Source organism: Rhinichthys klamathensis, unplaced genomic scaffold, assembly GCF_029890125.1.
Source record: "Rhinichthys klamathensis goyatoka isolate OS25496 unplaced genomic scaffold, OSU_Roscu_1.1 h1tg000176l_1, whole genome shotgun sequence".
In the NCBI taxonomy this organism is placed as follows: Eukaryota; Metazoa; Chordata; class Actinopteri; order Cypriniformes; family Leuciscidae; genus Rhinichthys; species Rhinichthys klamathensis.
The window spans coordinates 10,616,069-10,631,136 of record NW_026606705.1 but is presented as its reverse complement, the minus strand read 5'-3'; the positions used below and the strand labels follow the sequence as shown (position 1 = coordinate 10,631,136).

The following is a 15,068-nucleotide window of genomic DNA, read 5'->3' as shown; positions in this document are numbered from 1 at the left end:
AAATACTCACGCAAAAAGATAAAGAGACTAAACAAAAAGTCACAGCTAATTGGAAATTGAGAGAAGGAAAAGAGTTTATTACTATTTTCTATTAATTATACGCAATTTTCCTTTCAAGGAAATCTGTTCACTCGGCGGCCATGTTTGCAAAACCTTCTGGCAGCTAAGCGTGAGTCTCAGGTTTCTATGGGAACCAGTGCTTCTAACGGCAGCTGCAGTGACGCAATGACTTTACCAATCAGAAATTGGCTCTTTTATTTAGAAGGCGGGACATATTCCACCATACTGCGCGTTGCAGTTTCTCATATTCATAAGTAGTAGGAGTGCACCGTCTTTGTATATCTATAGTCTTTGTTATAAGTTTGCCTTAGTAGCAATGTGACTTCCTGCTGCAACAGCTCCCCAAGTGTTTTGTCTTAGATTGTAGATGTGCCTTTTCTTGCTTTTTCTGGACTTTGGAATACTTTTTTTGACAATGGACTACAACGCCTGCATGGAAGAATTTCTCTCTCATTCGTTTACACACCCTTAGACCTTAGACTTATTGAGTAGCCTATATGGGAAAGCAAATTGTAATCAGGTACAGTACACTGTTGGTTAGGTTACTAGAATAGGTGGGCTTTTCAAGTAGATTTCAAGTTATCTTGTCTACTTTCTAGAAAGATAGTTCCCAGAAATACACCTGACGCAGTTGACAGATTTCATATACCCTGTCCAAAAAGAAGCTCTACTGAGAGCAGCACGACATTTCATGATTGTTGCTTGTCAGGTTATATAAAAATGACCTCAGTGAGATCTTGGGTAGAAGCCAAGGCAGACTTTGCAACATCAACAGTCTTTTGTCAAAGATGTCACAAATCATCGTAAGCCTAAGTAGATCGTAACATGATTGCACGTATCATTTTAGACTTACCGGCCATTTCCCAAAAACCATCTTAATCTAAGTAGTAATTGAAAATCTTTGAATAACTACGAGTGCTCTGAAGTAAGCGTAAATACCTAAGTGCATCGTAAGGAGACTGAGTAATGAGGTCACCTGCAGGACAACCGGCAAATTGAACTTAAACTTGACTCCTGACCAATTTGACTTTAAAGGGCACCTATTATGCAAAATTCACTTTTACATGGTGTTTAATTGTGTGTTGGCAGTGTGTGTACACAACCATCCTACAATGATAAAAATCCACCCAGTGCTTTTTTTTAAATCCCCATAAATCAAGCAGTGTCTCAGAACAAGCCGTTTTCAGATTCTGGGCATGTGACGTACTTTTTTGCACAAGCCCCTCCCACGACTGTTGACAGACACTGCAGTTTTAGCATAGACCCGCCCTGAGTGAGCTAAACACAGTCCGCCATTGTTTCGACGCCGGAGCAGCTGTAGACAAGAATCTCTTCTAAGCGATTGAGGTGTTTTGTTATAAGATGTAAAAATGAACATAGCAGACGTCATTTACTCTCGTTGTTACTCGAGGATGGATCTGTACCAACTGTTCATGATCCAGCTTACAGTCTCCGGATCGATACTGGTTACGGCAGTAATGAAAGGGAGAGCGCGCACTTTATTACATTTCAAAAGAGTTGTTTTACGGATACAAAGTTTACCAGTTTATTAAGCACCCCCTGAAAAGGTGTGTGTATATATTTGTTTACTGTTAGTTGTAACAAGTGTTTTGTGTAATTCACCGTGTATGTTGATGATAATGAAAGGGAGAGAGAGAGTTTATGGATAAGACTTTAATACGCACTTCTTATACTGTGTTTATTCAGCTCTTACGGTGATTTTCTGGAGTAAAACTCACGATTAAACTCATCAGTATATTTCTGGCCATGATTCGGACGGGGTCCGCTACACCAGGCTTGTATTAATAGTGGATAAAAGCAGATGACATATAAGTTATAACCGTAATTAAACTAAACTATACCTGTTCTATCTCCATACAGCATATATTCTCTGGCTCTGTTGGCATTATTGTCCGACTCCGGGTCGAAATGATCACCTCTACTGAGAGTTTCTGTTTTGATATTATCATTCTGTGAGATGAGATTGTCCTGTAAAAATAAAGGAGGAAAAAGTGTCAATGACATGTTGGCATGCACAAAACCCAGCCATGTATTGAACATGTGTTGGTTGGTCATCACATTGTCTCATGCCATCTCCGTTCTCTTCCTCCACCTCTTCGTCTTCCTCCCTGACATCCAAGGGCACTCTCGCACAAACTGCAATGTTGTGCAACAACGATATTACAGCATAGCACTTTTGTGGCGCAAAGAGAAGACACCCACTGGACTTCTGAAAAGCCCGAAAACGTAGCTTCCACCTCCCTAAAGTGCGCTTCACAATACTTTGGGCAATACGGTGAGCCTCGTTGAAATCTGCTTCCCTGTTATTGGCAGGATTATACAGGGGTGAGCAAATATGCCCTCAGTGGATATCCCTTGTCACCAAGCAGCCTCCACTGCCCCTTCGAGTTTTGGGCCTCTTAACCCACAGATGAGTTGGTAAAGATAAAGGAGTCATGCATGCTTGCTTCCAGGCCACCTTGCCACAATGTCTGTTATCAAATATATATGTATATTTGATCACAGACATTGCGGCAAGTTGGCCTAGAAGAATGCATGACTCCTTTATCGGCCACCGACAGATGGTGTACTGATCTGGATTAAAGTACCATCAATCACTCCGATGAATTGCGGTATACGGTGATTTGTTAAAAATACTCCTGTATGTCTGAGATGGCCTGTCTTGATGCTGGAAACTGAATATTCAACAGCAAGTGGAAGCAATGCATAGGTGACTGCTTGTACAACTCTTGACACAGATGCCTTACTTAGTCAAAGCCCATCACCAAGTAGCTGAGGCCCAATGACATTGAGCAATTGATTATTTCTCCTTGTGGCAGACGGTATCCATCAATTACATCCATATCATCAAGAATATCCAGAGGATTTTGATGATGCCTAATGAAGGCATTTATAATAAACTCTGTGGTCGTCTCTGTCTTTCTCTTTGCCTTTCTCTTTCTCTCACACTCAATTGAAGAACACGGTGTAGTGCAGACATATTTCCTCTGTAAGACTACTGAAGTATGAACTTTATTTACTATCCCAAATTGCTCATAGGAACCATATGATTAAAGGTTTTCAGACTGTGATAATATTCACATATCACACACTGCCTATCATCTTTTCATCTGATTGCAGAAGGCCCTACTTGAAGAAACTAAATCCCTGATTTGAGAAATTGTATTGATTAGCTCTTTCCTAAATGTATTCTCTGATTGTAAGGTTCATAATGGGCAAAGATTGTCCTTTCATAAATGTGTATATATACATTTATATATTGAAGAGTGAAACACGTGTGTGTAGGCAGACTGATGAAGACAAAGACGAATAAAGCTCCAATACAAGGTTTAGTATAATAATCCAAACGGGTATAAATCCAAACAGGTAGCGGTGCACACACACAAACTGAAACGAGACCGGACAACTGAAGAGAAATACACCTGAAATTAAATGCCAAAGATAACGAGGGGCACACACCTGAACAGAATGACAAATCATAGGTAACCATGACAACAAAGGGTAGCAGGAGCTGAAATGAAGGAAAACAGGAACTAATGAATAAAATGAACTAAAAGTCTATTAAAACGAAACTAAGACAAGAAAACTGAATGTTTGTTAAATAACGCCCCTCTCCCGTAGGCGAGACCTCGCGCTGTGACAAAAAGAATGATGGATAAGGGAGGGAGGGAGGGTGGGTGGCGGCTTTGGAGGCAGACGAGGAGATGGAGAAGGGATGGTAAGAGGAGGAGGTGAAGGGATGGAAACACAGGCAGAGGAAATCAGGGTGGAGTTGATGGTGACAGCAACCAGGAAGGAGATGAAGGGGTGAGTGTCTGGGTGCTGCTGACCCAGAGTACTACCAGGATGATAGCCAGCGAGTTGATGGAGGGAGTAGCCATGGTGGCGTTTTGGTGGGCGACGTCCTGGCGACGATCAACGGCAAGGTCGCCATTGGAAGAAGAGCCCTTCGCGCAGACATAGAGGCGAGGGAGCGAAGGAACACCGATGACCTGGGCGGGCGCAACGAAGCCAAAGCGACGACCGACAGAGGTGGAATTGGGGATCCAAGTGGTCGAGCTGGAGTTGAGGGAGGAAGGAGCGCAGGCACAGGCACACGTGCCAGGGCAACGGGTCGGGGTAGATCAGCGCACTCCGCTGCTGAAGGCGGAGCTAAGTGCTCTTCACGCCCCGGAGGAGTTGGCTCCCAGCGGATCCACGGTGTTACCATGCCACAAAGAGGAGTATGAGGCAGTGATGGAGTACTCGAGTCCTGGACTCGGACTCGAGTCCGACTCGAGTCCTTATTCTCTGGACTCGAGTCCGACTCGATACTCCATGCTCTGGACTCGTGACTCGACTTGGACTCGCGGACCGATGACTATACTTGGACTCGGACTCGAGAATATATAAAATTGGACTTGAGCATTCATCAAATGAATGACGTTGTTTCTGACTAAATAGGTTATAAAAATTTGATATAAGATGTTACACTTTTCCTGTTTCAGGGTCCAAGACCGGCCGTGATCTATTTTTTCCCTCACAGACACTGCTACCGCTCGCTCTCCTTGCTTGACAACACACTCACTGACGTCACTCACTTTACGCTGGATTCTCGTGAGAGAGATAACACAACACTCATTTAACACTAGATAAGTTCCTCTACATCTAATCAGCAATTTCGATTTTGGCACGCTTTGCAGCAGCTGGGCTGACCACTAAAAGGAGCGAACGTACAGTGACGTGACATAACTGCCAGATTTAAACTGTTCTTTCGTGCTATGGCTGGCGCTGAGCCAAAGTCGGACGTGCTCAGCGCTTAATTCCGCTTATCATACAATAACACAATTATGTTTATTTTAGATAACAAACTAGACGGCGACCTTGACTATGTCACACATCGCAACCACTCTTTTCCTGCGGAGTTACAACTGCTTATAGCACTGCATTTTCTGTTTTTTTTTGCCGCAGTTACATTGGGATTTAGTTGGCTTTTCAAAATTTCAAAATTGTTTTTCTTTTACCATATTCGTCAAGAAGAATGCATTTCTCCTCCTCTGTCCAATTAGGCTTTCTTTTTTGTTTTCTTTATCCATTCCAGTTGACTGATCATCCAAAAATGTATTTAAACAATTAAATAAATATAATCGTGCCACAGGTAGTTGACAATGATTTGATAAGGTCAAAGGCAATTCTAGTGATAGGCTATCATACACATTTCTAGCTGCAAGAAAGAGTGCCTGAAAAATGTTGCTTGATTTGGCTTAAGTGTATATAATTTCGACTCGGACTCGAACACGGGACTCAAGACTCGACTCGGACTTGAACTCAGGTAATGGTGACTCGACTTGGACTCGACTCGGACTCTTCTTTGGTGACTCGGACTTGGACTCGGACTCGAACTCGAACACTGGGACTCGAGACTCGACTCGGACTCGACAGTTGGTGACTCGACTACAACACTGGTATGAGGTGACACCACAGGACTGATGGGAGACGATGACAATTGAGTGATCCAGCTCTCAGATTTAATCAAAAATATCTTAATTTGTGTTCCGAAGATGAACGAAAGTCTTACGGGGTTGGAACAACATGAGGGTGAGTAATTACTGACAGAATTTTCATTTTGGGGTGAACTAACCCTTTAAGTCATCCAGAAACACGGTCAACTAGTAGGCCACATGTCTGTGCAGCTTTAGTTGTCTTTAGCTGTTTCTAATAATTCCAACACTGTGTTTACTGAAAATACAACAGTGATAAGGATGTCTGTGGAGCTGGAGATGATGCAGATAAGACTTGTGATAAATGGTGAAAAAAACAGACGTTTCCAGTTTGTAATGACCTCTGGGCATCACTTGCATTCATTTCACATGCAAACACTCCAGATAAAAGAAGACCATCTTAAATGTCTTCAGCTCCAGGTTTATGTTATTTTCACTTTCACATAATTCCAACATTAACCTCTTAAGGCCCAAGCTGATTTTTTACATGCATTTTTTAATTCTCTTTGCTATTTGGGCTTATTAGAACCTAATTAGAATAAAAACTAAGAATCATCTTTTGATATGATGTACTTTTAGAGAAAAATGATGTCCACATATGTGGACTCATGGTCCGAATTTCCATAAAACACAATAAAGTCACCTTTGTGTAATAGAATGAAAAACCCTTTATTTCTGCCTTGAACACAGCAGTTTTTTTCCTGACTGTTTTTTAATGTATTAATAACACATACACACATATTTTTTAACATGTTTTGACTATCAGAGAGTAAAAACAACATGGAAACATTGCAATATTTAAAAATGTATACGATGGTTAATAGGGAGCCAATGCAATGTTGACATAACCGGGCAATATGGTCATACTTCCTGGTTCTGGTAAGAACTCTAGTGGCTGCGTTTTGAACCAGCTGAGGTTTGTTTATTAAGCGTGCAGGGCAACCACCCAGTAGAGCATTACAATGATCTAGCCTTGATGTAATGAACTAACTGTTCCACATTTTTCATTGAAAGCACATGACGTAATTTAGATTTTTTAGTTTTAAAGTTGGTAATTGCTAGTCATCCAGTTTTTATATCAGCAATGCATTAGGTTTTTTTGTATTGGCAAGTTTCGTCGGGCGTGAAGAAATATAGAGCTGAGTATCATCAGCATAACAGTGAAAACTAATGCCATGCTTCCTAATGATATCTCCCAAGGGGAGCATGTATAGAGTGAACAGCAACGGTCCTAGTACTGAGCCTTCTGCCTTGTGGTACACCATACTGAACTTGTGATCAATAAGACATCTCTAAGGGATCATCGTTATCAGACACATCCAAATCTGTGTTATCTCCATCAATTAACCCAAAGTAGCTCCAATGCTCTTTGCACAGAAAAACGCTCTGGAAATAAAAACATGATAAAATCAAATACAAATTAATTTAATTTATGTAGGTTTGCATTATTTATTTGTTATTTATTCCAATGGGATAATATACAAGCTAATTTACATGTGCACATTTTTACTAGCATATTACATTTTTACTAACATTTTCAACCCAACTAATTTAAGTATGTACGTATGCATTTAGTGATTTAATTGTTATTTATGTCATTGGGACCATGTGCACCTTTTTAGCTGCATCAGAGCTAGCTTTTTTCCCATTTTATGTTTGTGCATGTTTACTAGCATATTAGCTGTTTCGAGGAGCTTCAGTCCATAAGTACACATACGTGTACTTCATGTTTAGCGACCTACAAAGTTGGTAGTTTTGCACTTTTTTTTCAAATTTGCATGTCATGACAAATATACAAGGCTTTTATAAATATCTAAATCAGAATAAGCCATGAAATATTACAGAACTTCTTAACTGGTCGACGTTTGTGTATGGAGCTACCACTTGAATCTTTCCTTGTGTTTGCCGCCATTTTGAATTTTGACCATAGTGTGTTATAAATTTCTGACACTACCAGATGCCAGTATAAGTACCCCCATACGTGTCCATAACACCACCAATTCAGCAGTGAACACAATTGTGGACATAAGAGCAAAAATGTGCTGTCCACGTATGTGGCCACTAAGCCCTAGGAGGTTAATGAACAGAGGAACTTTCCTCCTGCTGGCCTCCTTACTGTAGAAATGCAACTTCAGTCATGATCCACAATGTTCAACAAGTGGCTAATCTGTGAATCCAAAGAGTATCACAGTACTACTCTTGTCAATTTACAATACAACGGCTCAGTGGGTTGCACTGTTGCCTAATGAAAGAAGGCTGAGCTATAAGACCTTGGGATTTCTCCTCGGCATGCAGAATAGGTGAATTATTACTAAACATTGCCTCTGGGTCTAAATGAATTTATGTGTTAGCCCTGTGATGAACTCACCATCCATCCAGGGTGTTTCCTTGATCTCCGCCTAAGACGCTGGGAAAGGCTTCATCATCCCCGCTACACGACATAGGACAGCAGTTTGGAAAATGGATGGATGTCTGATCTCTGTACAATAGTACTATTTCTGTATCTAAAACTCTATTATGCATACTCTACATTCATGCTTCTGCAATGCAGTATCCAAGCACATTTTGACCATTCTGAAGCTGCGCGATGAAAAGCAAAAATGAGGAGATTGTTAAGTATCTGTCTTCCTGAAAATGAGCTTTAAGAAGTGTTCTGCTTTTGATGCAGAAACAGTAGATTCGGGTTTCAATTTCTATTTCTGCTATGTCAAAACAGATGGGGGAAGATCAAATTAGTATTAATGTTTAGTGCAGTCCTTAGTATACAAAGCATCATTGTGAACAAGCTTTTAGAGAGGATTTTCCAGTGTTTTTCTGCTAGTAATTTTTAATGATTTTTTTCTCCTCTTGGGACTGCTAGAGCAACAACACAAGCTCAAGTGAGACCAAGCACTTGAATAAACCAATGAATGAGACTGTCTCTATCATGGGAACAATACGTTTAACCCAATAGGTTCTTCACATTTTTCAAACTGAGTCTCAAAGGCATATATCGCTGTAGAGAAGAACCACATTTCAGAAAACTCTTTTTATCCAAAAAAGGTAGTCGATGGGAAGATTGTCTGATTATTTTATGATCTGAGTCCCATCAGTGGAAAGATAACAGGTCAGACAGGATGGACGTTACTTTGAAGTCTTTCTCTCCTGTTCTTTGTTTTTCTATCTCTCTGAGGAGAAATATAAGGAACACATGGTCTGTGGGTGAAAAACAATTGAAAAGCTTTTAGATTCTCAATAAAAAAACATAATGCTGTGTTATTTTTTGCTCCCTTTTGCATTTCATTGTTAAACAGCATTTATGTTGTCTGAGTTTAAATTGTATTTTCTGTTCATAGATATAATTTTTAATTTGTATTCTCTGAAATTGTGTTCACAAAAAAAAAAAAAACTGATAAAAGCATAACTGTGATACAAACCCAAAGTCTGAATTGGATTTTCCCCAGTGTGTTTGGTAAATTGGTAAAGGGGGTTTGATACGGAGATATGCTTTTTAGCTACATTGTGAGGGAGAACGCTTGGGATTTTTACATAATAGGGAGTGTTATATATTTGTCGCTTTATGAGTGAGTGTTCTTCATACTACTTAATATTTCTTCATGCTGAGAAAATGGCTGCTGAAAATTCATTTAACCATTCATATATTTGTTTACATCTGTTCGGTGCTGAGGGAACTGACTAGCAGCGACATCCTGTGGGTCTTAACCTATACAGTATTGAGGGTAAAATTGTTTTTTCTTCACAAAGTAGGGTGGAATGGAGTAAAAAAGTGATTCATTTGTATATGTGAACATATACATCCACATGAAAGAGATATTAATTATGGACTATATTAGAAATACAAGTATATTTAAAGGTAAATAATGGCATGCGCCTGTCAATGTTTATGCTTTTAAGATACGTATGTGTTCTTTGTGTGTGTAAATACACTATTGTCCATTCCATTTCAGCTTTGTTTCTCATTTTGAAAGGATATTCTTAAGCAGCATTATAGAGAGAGAGAGAGAGAGAGAGAGAGAGAGAGAGAGAGAGAGAGAGAGAGAGAGAGAGAGAGAGAGAGAGATGAACAGATTGTCTTACTGTTCTTGGATATTTATTTCCCTGTAGAAATGTGTTACTCTCTCTCTGTCTCCCTGTGCACCCGCTCTGTACAAATTGACAGCCGTTTCTCTTTCTGAAACCTCCAGCTGGCAGCTCAGCATAATAAACATGCAAACATGGGTGGAAGTAAAAATAATTCTCGTTTATTTTTCGCTTTCGTACAGACCACTTAAATTTTATGGAATAAACATTTCCGTGGTTCCAAATTAGTCAATGCAGAGTGAGGCTTCAGTTGTATTTCTGAGGCTGGGAACGGAAACATTTTTGCCATTAAAGGTATATTTTTAACCCCAAAAATGAACATTCTGTCATCAAATGTTCATGTCATTGCAAACATGTACGAAACAGATATAATAGCAATATTTTAAAAAAGCATCAGAAAAGTCTCATAAAAGTAGTCCACTCATAAAGTTGACCATAGAGTCACCCCTTGTAGGGTCCATAAGCTTTCACATGTCTGCTTAATACCTTGTTTTTTCTTACACTATCTCTCTCCCTCTCACAAATCCTGTCTGTTTCTTCATTTTGATAGCTGTGTGGTGGATGAGATGGATTTCTCTGGGATGGAGTTGGATGAGGCTCTGAGGAAGTTTCAGGCTCATATCCGTGTGCAGGGTGAAGCGCAGAAAGTGGAGAGACTGATAGAGGCATTCAGGTGAGACTCCCGACATTGTTACACTCTCTTGCACACACACACACACACATAAACGCTCCACCTTCATGTGTGAGGGGAAGATAAGTGTAGAGGCTGATGGGATACCTGTGCTCATGAACTTTTTTCATCCCTGTAGCACTAAAGCATACAAATGCTCTCCATAAATCAATCACATTTTCAAGGAATATGGTGATGTGTTACATAAAAGTAGAAGCTGTTGCACTGTGTGGTAGATTTTTCCCTAAACCTAATTACGTATCTGGGTCTCGTCTACATTCAACGTCCCCTGGGTCTTGTCTACAATCGATGTCCCCTAACGTCTACAGTTGACGTTTAGTATACTCCAGCGAGTCTACAGTCGACTTCAGCTGAGTTCCCTAACTCTAACTTGCTCCCCTAACTAACTTACTTGCTTCCCTATCTATCCTGCTGCACAGCAGTAAGAAACAGACAGACTTCAGCAAATGTCCTCTAAATGCTTTAATCACGGCCGAGAGAGAGTTCTCGACATTTCCACAGAGATCTTCCCCAAAGAAGAAGGATGGATCTCAGACAAATTCCATTGAGAATCCCACCCGTAAAACACAAATACAACAGTTTTTATAGAATAAGGAGGTGTGGCAAAAATGACATGAAACATTACATAATTTCCCCACAATTTGATTGGTTTTCATATGCAGACCCTTCTGTTACCAGCCAGAACCAAACTCTGAATTTTACATCAAGAGAAATAATAGATCTTTAAGGGAAGTCAACAAAGGAGGCAAAATAGTTACACACACACACACACACACACACACACACACACACACACAATTCGTTCAAGGACCAAAGTTTATATAACAGATTGATAAAGCTTACAATGACAAAATAACGCAGCGTGTGTGTGTGTGTGTTTTCATATGAGGGCAAATAGTTTTTCAGTCCAGCATGCTGATTCAAAGTTTGAATCAGTCTCACCGATAAGGCAGATAAAGTCTGTGAGCAGCTTTGTGAAGACTGTTTTAAGTCTGTTTTAAATCCTCAAAGGTGAGCCATCCAATCCAAAAAACACCAAGGTCCACAATGAGACAGATAAAAAAATCTACCAACATATTTCGGTCCCAGAAAATAGTCCACTCAAAAATCCCGGGGTTGCGCTATGCGAGGTCATCCTCTGAATCTTGCGAGAGTTCGTTACAGAGTTAAAGACCTATACACGTAAAACCAACATCCCATGACTACCAATACATAGGTCAATCACAATATAAATAATCTACCCCTTATGAGGCTTTGCTACAATCCATCACAACTGCTGCAATAGTCACTTTCTGTTTAGATTGGAAAGCAATTGCGAATCATGAAACATTTGTAACATATTGTTTTAATTAGCATTTAGCTAATTATGCTAAAAGTATTAAGGTTAACACTTAAAATATTAATTTCCCTTAAAAATGTATATAATTAACTTTAACCCATATTTCAAATGAGCTTTTATTTTAAATAGCTTTAATTTAATTAGTTTAATTTTACTTTAATTTTAGTCATTTTGCTATGTGACTTTGTCATTCTTTGCCAAGGCAACATTTTACATTTTTATTTTCAATCTAATAAAAATATATTGTATTTCATCTGTATTTCAATTAAAACAACTTTTAATAGTTTTAGTTGTAGTTAGTTTAACAATAACAACACTGTATATGTGATATCACTTTGATCTGTGCAAGTGTAGAACGTTTCTCTTTTAAGACAGATGGTAGCGTGGGTTTCCTTGACAATGATGATCTGATAATCCAAATAATCATCTTGCTAGAACAATTACTTTCCATTCATACGCAGCAGAGACTCTTATTGCGATTTTGAATCATATTGCAGTTGCAGCTATGAACGCTTCTGGGGTGATGGCCAAATATGCTTTTGTTTCCAGCACTGGAAATAACAAGTCTGCTGATGATCCTTATGCTGTGTGTGCGAGAGTGTTGCACACGTCTGCATCTGTCTACGAGACACTGGTTTATAAATAACTGTGGTTGCATAACACAATCCAGCCTGTTCCCGGCTGTCTCTCCTGCATCGCCTTTGATATTTCCCAAATCTATGGAAAGAATGGGAGAAGGGGTAAATGGATGTAAAATATAACATTTACAAACAACAATACGACTTTTTAATGAATAAAAGGCATTTGTCATGATTCCTGTCTGTGTTCCCCTGTTCTTTTCCATGTTTGGTAGTCCCCCATCATGTTTAATGTCTGTTAGTCTCCCCAGGTGTCTCTGATTAACCACGCCCCCTTGTTATCTTGTTTAGCTTGTTTGCCTGTGTATTTAAGCCCTGTGTCTAGTTCAGTCTTTGTGAGTTCTTGATTGGTCTGAGTCTGAGTCTGAGTCTGAGTCTGAGTCTGAGTCTGAGTCTGAGTCTGAGTCTGAGTCTGAGTCGACTACTGCTGCACGTGGATCCTGCTTCCTCCTATGTTTCAACCACAGCGTTACAGAAGAATTCACCACAACATGGGTCCAGCACAACGTCTCTTCCTTCTCAGTCAAGGTGACTCTCCAATTGAGGAGTATGTGAGGGAGTTTTTTTTAACTTTGCAATGAAGTGGACTATTGTGATGAGATCTTAAAGGACATGTTTCGCTATGGACTTAATGAGCCACTTTACTATCTCATGCCTGGCAATACCCCTCACTACACTTTGGTGAAATATATAAACGTTCCCCTCTTGTGGAGCGGTTCATCATTTACTGTGGGCTTTGCGGATGAGGAACCCCGTAAGCTCACAGTATTCTCTAAGCCTGAGTCAGATCACGTCATGCCCACTTTCATGTTGGCAACTCCAGTGCTCACACCGCTCGCCAGAGCCTCATCCTGTCATGGCCGCTGCCGAGCCTGAGCTTCACGTCAGTCCTGCCAAGCCTGAGCTTCACGTCACCCTTCCAGAGTCTCGTCCCGTCATGGTCGCCCTTCCAGAGTCTCGTCCTGTCATGGTCGCCCTTCCAGAGTCTCGTCCCGCCAAGACCGCCCTTCCAGAGTCTCGTCCCGCCGAGATCACAACTACGCCTGTGTCTTCGGACAAGATGGCCGTCTCTACGCCTGTGTCTTCGTACAAGATGGACGAATCCACGCCTGTGTCTTCGGACAAGATGGCCATCTCTACATCTGTGTCTTCGGACAAGATGGCAGCCTCTTCGCCTGTGTCTCCGGACAAGATAGCCGCCTCTTCCCCTGAACCTTCAGGTCCGCCCGGGCCACCTGAGCTGTCTGGTCCACCCTGGCCACCTGAGCTGTCTGGTCCTCCCTGGCCACCTGAGCTGTCTGGTCCACCCTGGCCACCTGAACTGTCTGGTCCGCCCTGGCCCCCTGAACTGTCTGGTCCGACCTGGCCCCCTGAACTGTCTGGTCCGACCTGGCCCCCTGAACTGTCTGGTCCGACCTGGCCCCCTGAACTGTCTGGTCCGACCTGGCCCCCTGAACTGTCAGGTCCGCCCTGGTCGCCTGCACTTCCTGCGCCGCCCACGCTCCACGGTCCACGTCCTCCCTCGCTCCACGGTCCACGTCCACCCATGCTCCACGGCCCAGGTCCGCCCACGCTCCACAACTCAGGTCCGCCGTTGCCATGTCCTGGTCCCATTCCCCTCCATGGACCTGGCCCTCCATCCTCCACCACCCTCCTGGACTATTGTTTCATGGGGAGTGTCTGGAAGGGGGTGGTTAAGGGGGGTGGTTATGTCATGATTCCTGTCTGTGTTTCCCTGTTCTTTTCCATGTTTGGTAGTTCCCCGTCATGCTTAATGTCTATTAGTCTCCCCAGGTGTCTCTGATTAACCACGCCCCCTTGTTATCTTGTTTAGCTTGTTTGCCTGTGTATTTAAGCCCTGTGTCTAGTTCAGTCTTTGTGAGTTCTTGATGTTGAATGTTGGTTGTTCTGTTCCTGAGTCCTGTTCCCTAGTCTGAGTCTTGAGTTTGTCAAGTTTTGAGTTCATTTAATAAAAGACTACTGTTGCACGTGGATCCTGCTTCCTCCTATGTTTCAACCGCAGCGTTACAGTATTCCTCATTACTGTAGTTCACTAAGTATAACTACTATTGCTAACAAGGGATAGGACAGACCTGAATTCTAACAGACCTGAAATTGAGGGATTCTAACAGACCTGAAATTTTAAACTTCAGTGCACCACTCATCCTGCTCCATGTGTCATACAGTCATAAATACAATATAACAAAATTGGAAACACTGGAAAAACATGTGTATACTTAAATTTTTTCAAAACTTCTACACAAACATGCTTGCAATTCACTGCAGTTTCCAGCTGGAATGAACACTAGTGGCTGTAAAACACCAGCAACTTGTATTTGTTTTCACTCAAATTATGATTACAGAAGCAGATAATGGATTAATAAAGATTTATTTTTGCCATGTTCCTTTTGACGCTTCTGTCACATAACCAGCTTAATTTGTATGGATTTTCTAATATAGTAAACTTGCTCAGAAGCAAGCTATGGGATTTTAACATTATTAGTTAGTGTTAAAATCCCACATTGACTTACACTGAAGGAGAGAGACAAGTCATATTAGAAGAATATTGTAGAATATCAGTCATAGAATAGTGGAACCTATTGACTATGCCAATAAGAAACTATCTAGCAACACCCTACCCAGAGAGCAACATAGTGTTAGCCCAGATCCGGCCCATATCTGGTACATGTGGAATCCACGTGTACCAGATGTAGGCCGGATCTGGGCCTATACTATGTTGCTGACTGGTTAGCAACCAA

The 15,068-nt window shown here is 41.2% G+C and overlaps 1 protein-coding gene across 3 annotated transcripts in view; it reads left to right on the top strand.

Moving 5' to 3' along the window:
- Positions 1 to 15,068, top strand: part of iqsec3a (IQ motif and Sec7 domain ArfGEF 3a) — a 156,874-nt gene that overhangs the window by 111,052 nt on the left and 30,754 nt on the right. For all 3 annotated transcript variants that reach the window (XM_056260415.1, XM_056260417.1, XM_056260416.1), the window contains one exon: positions 10,192 to 10,314. In XM_056260415.1, coding sequence (XP_056116390.1) covers positions 10,192 to 10,314 — 123 coding nt within the window. The remainder of the gene's footprint in view (positions 1 to 10,191; positions 10,315 to 15,068) is intronic.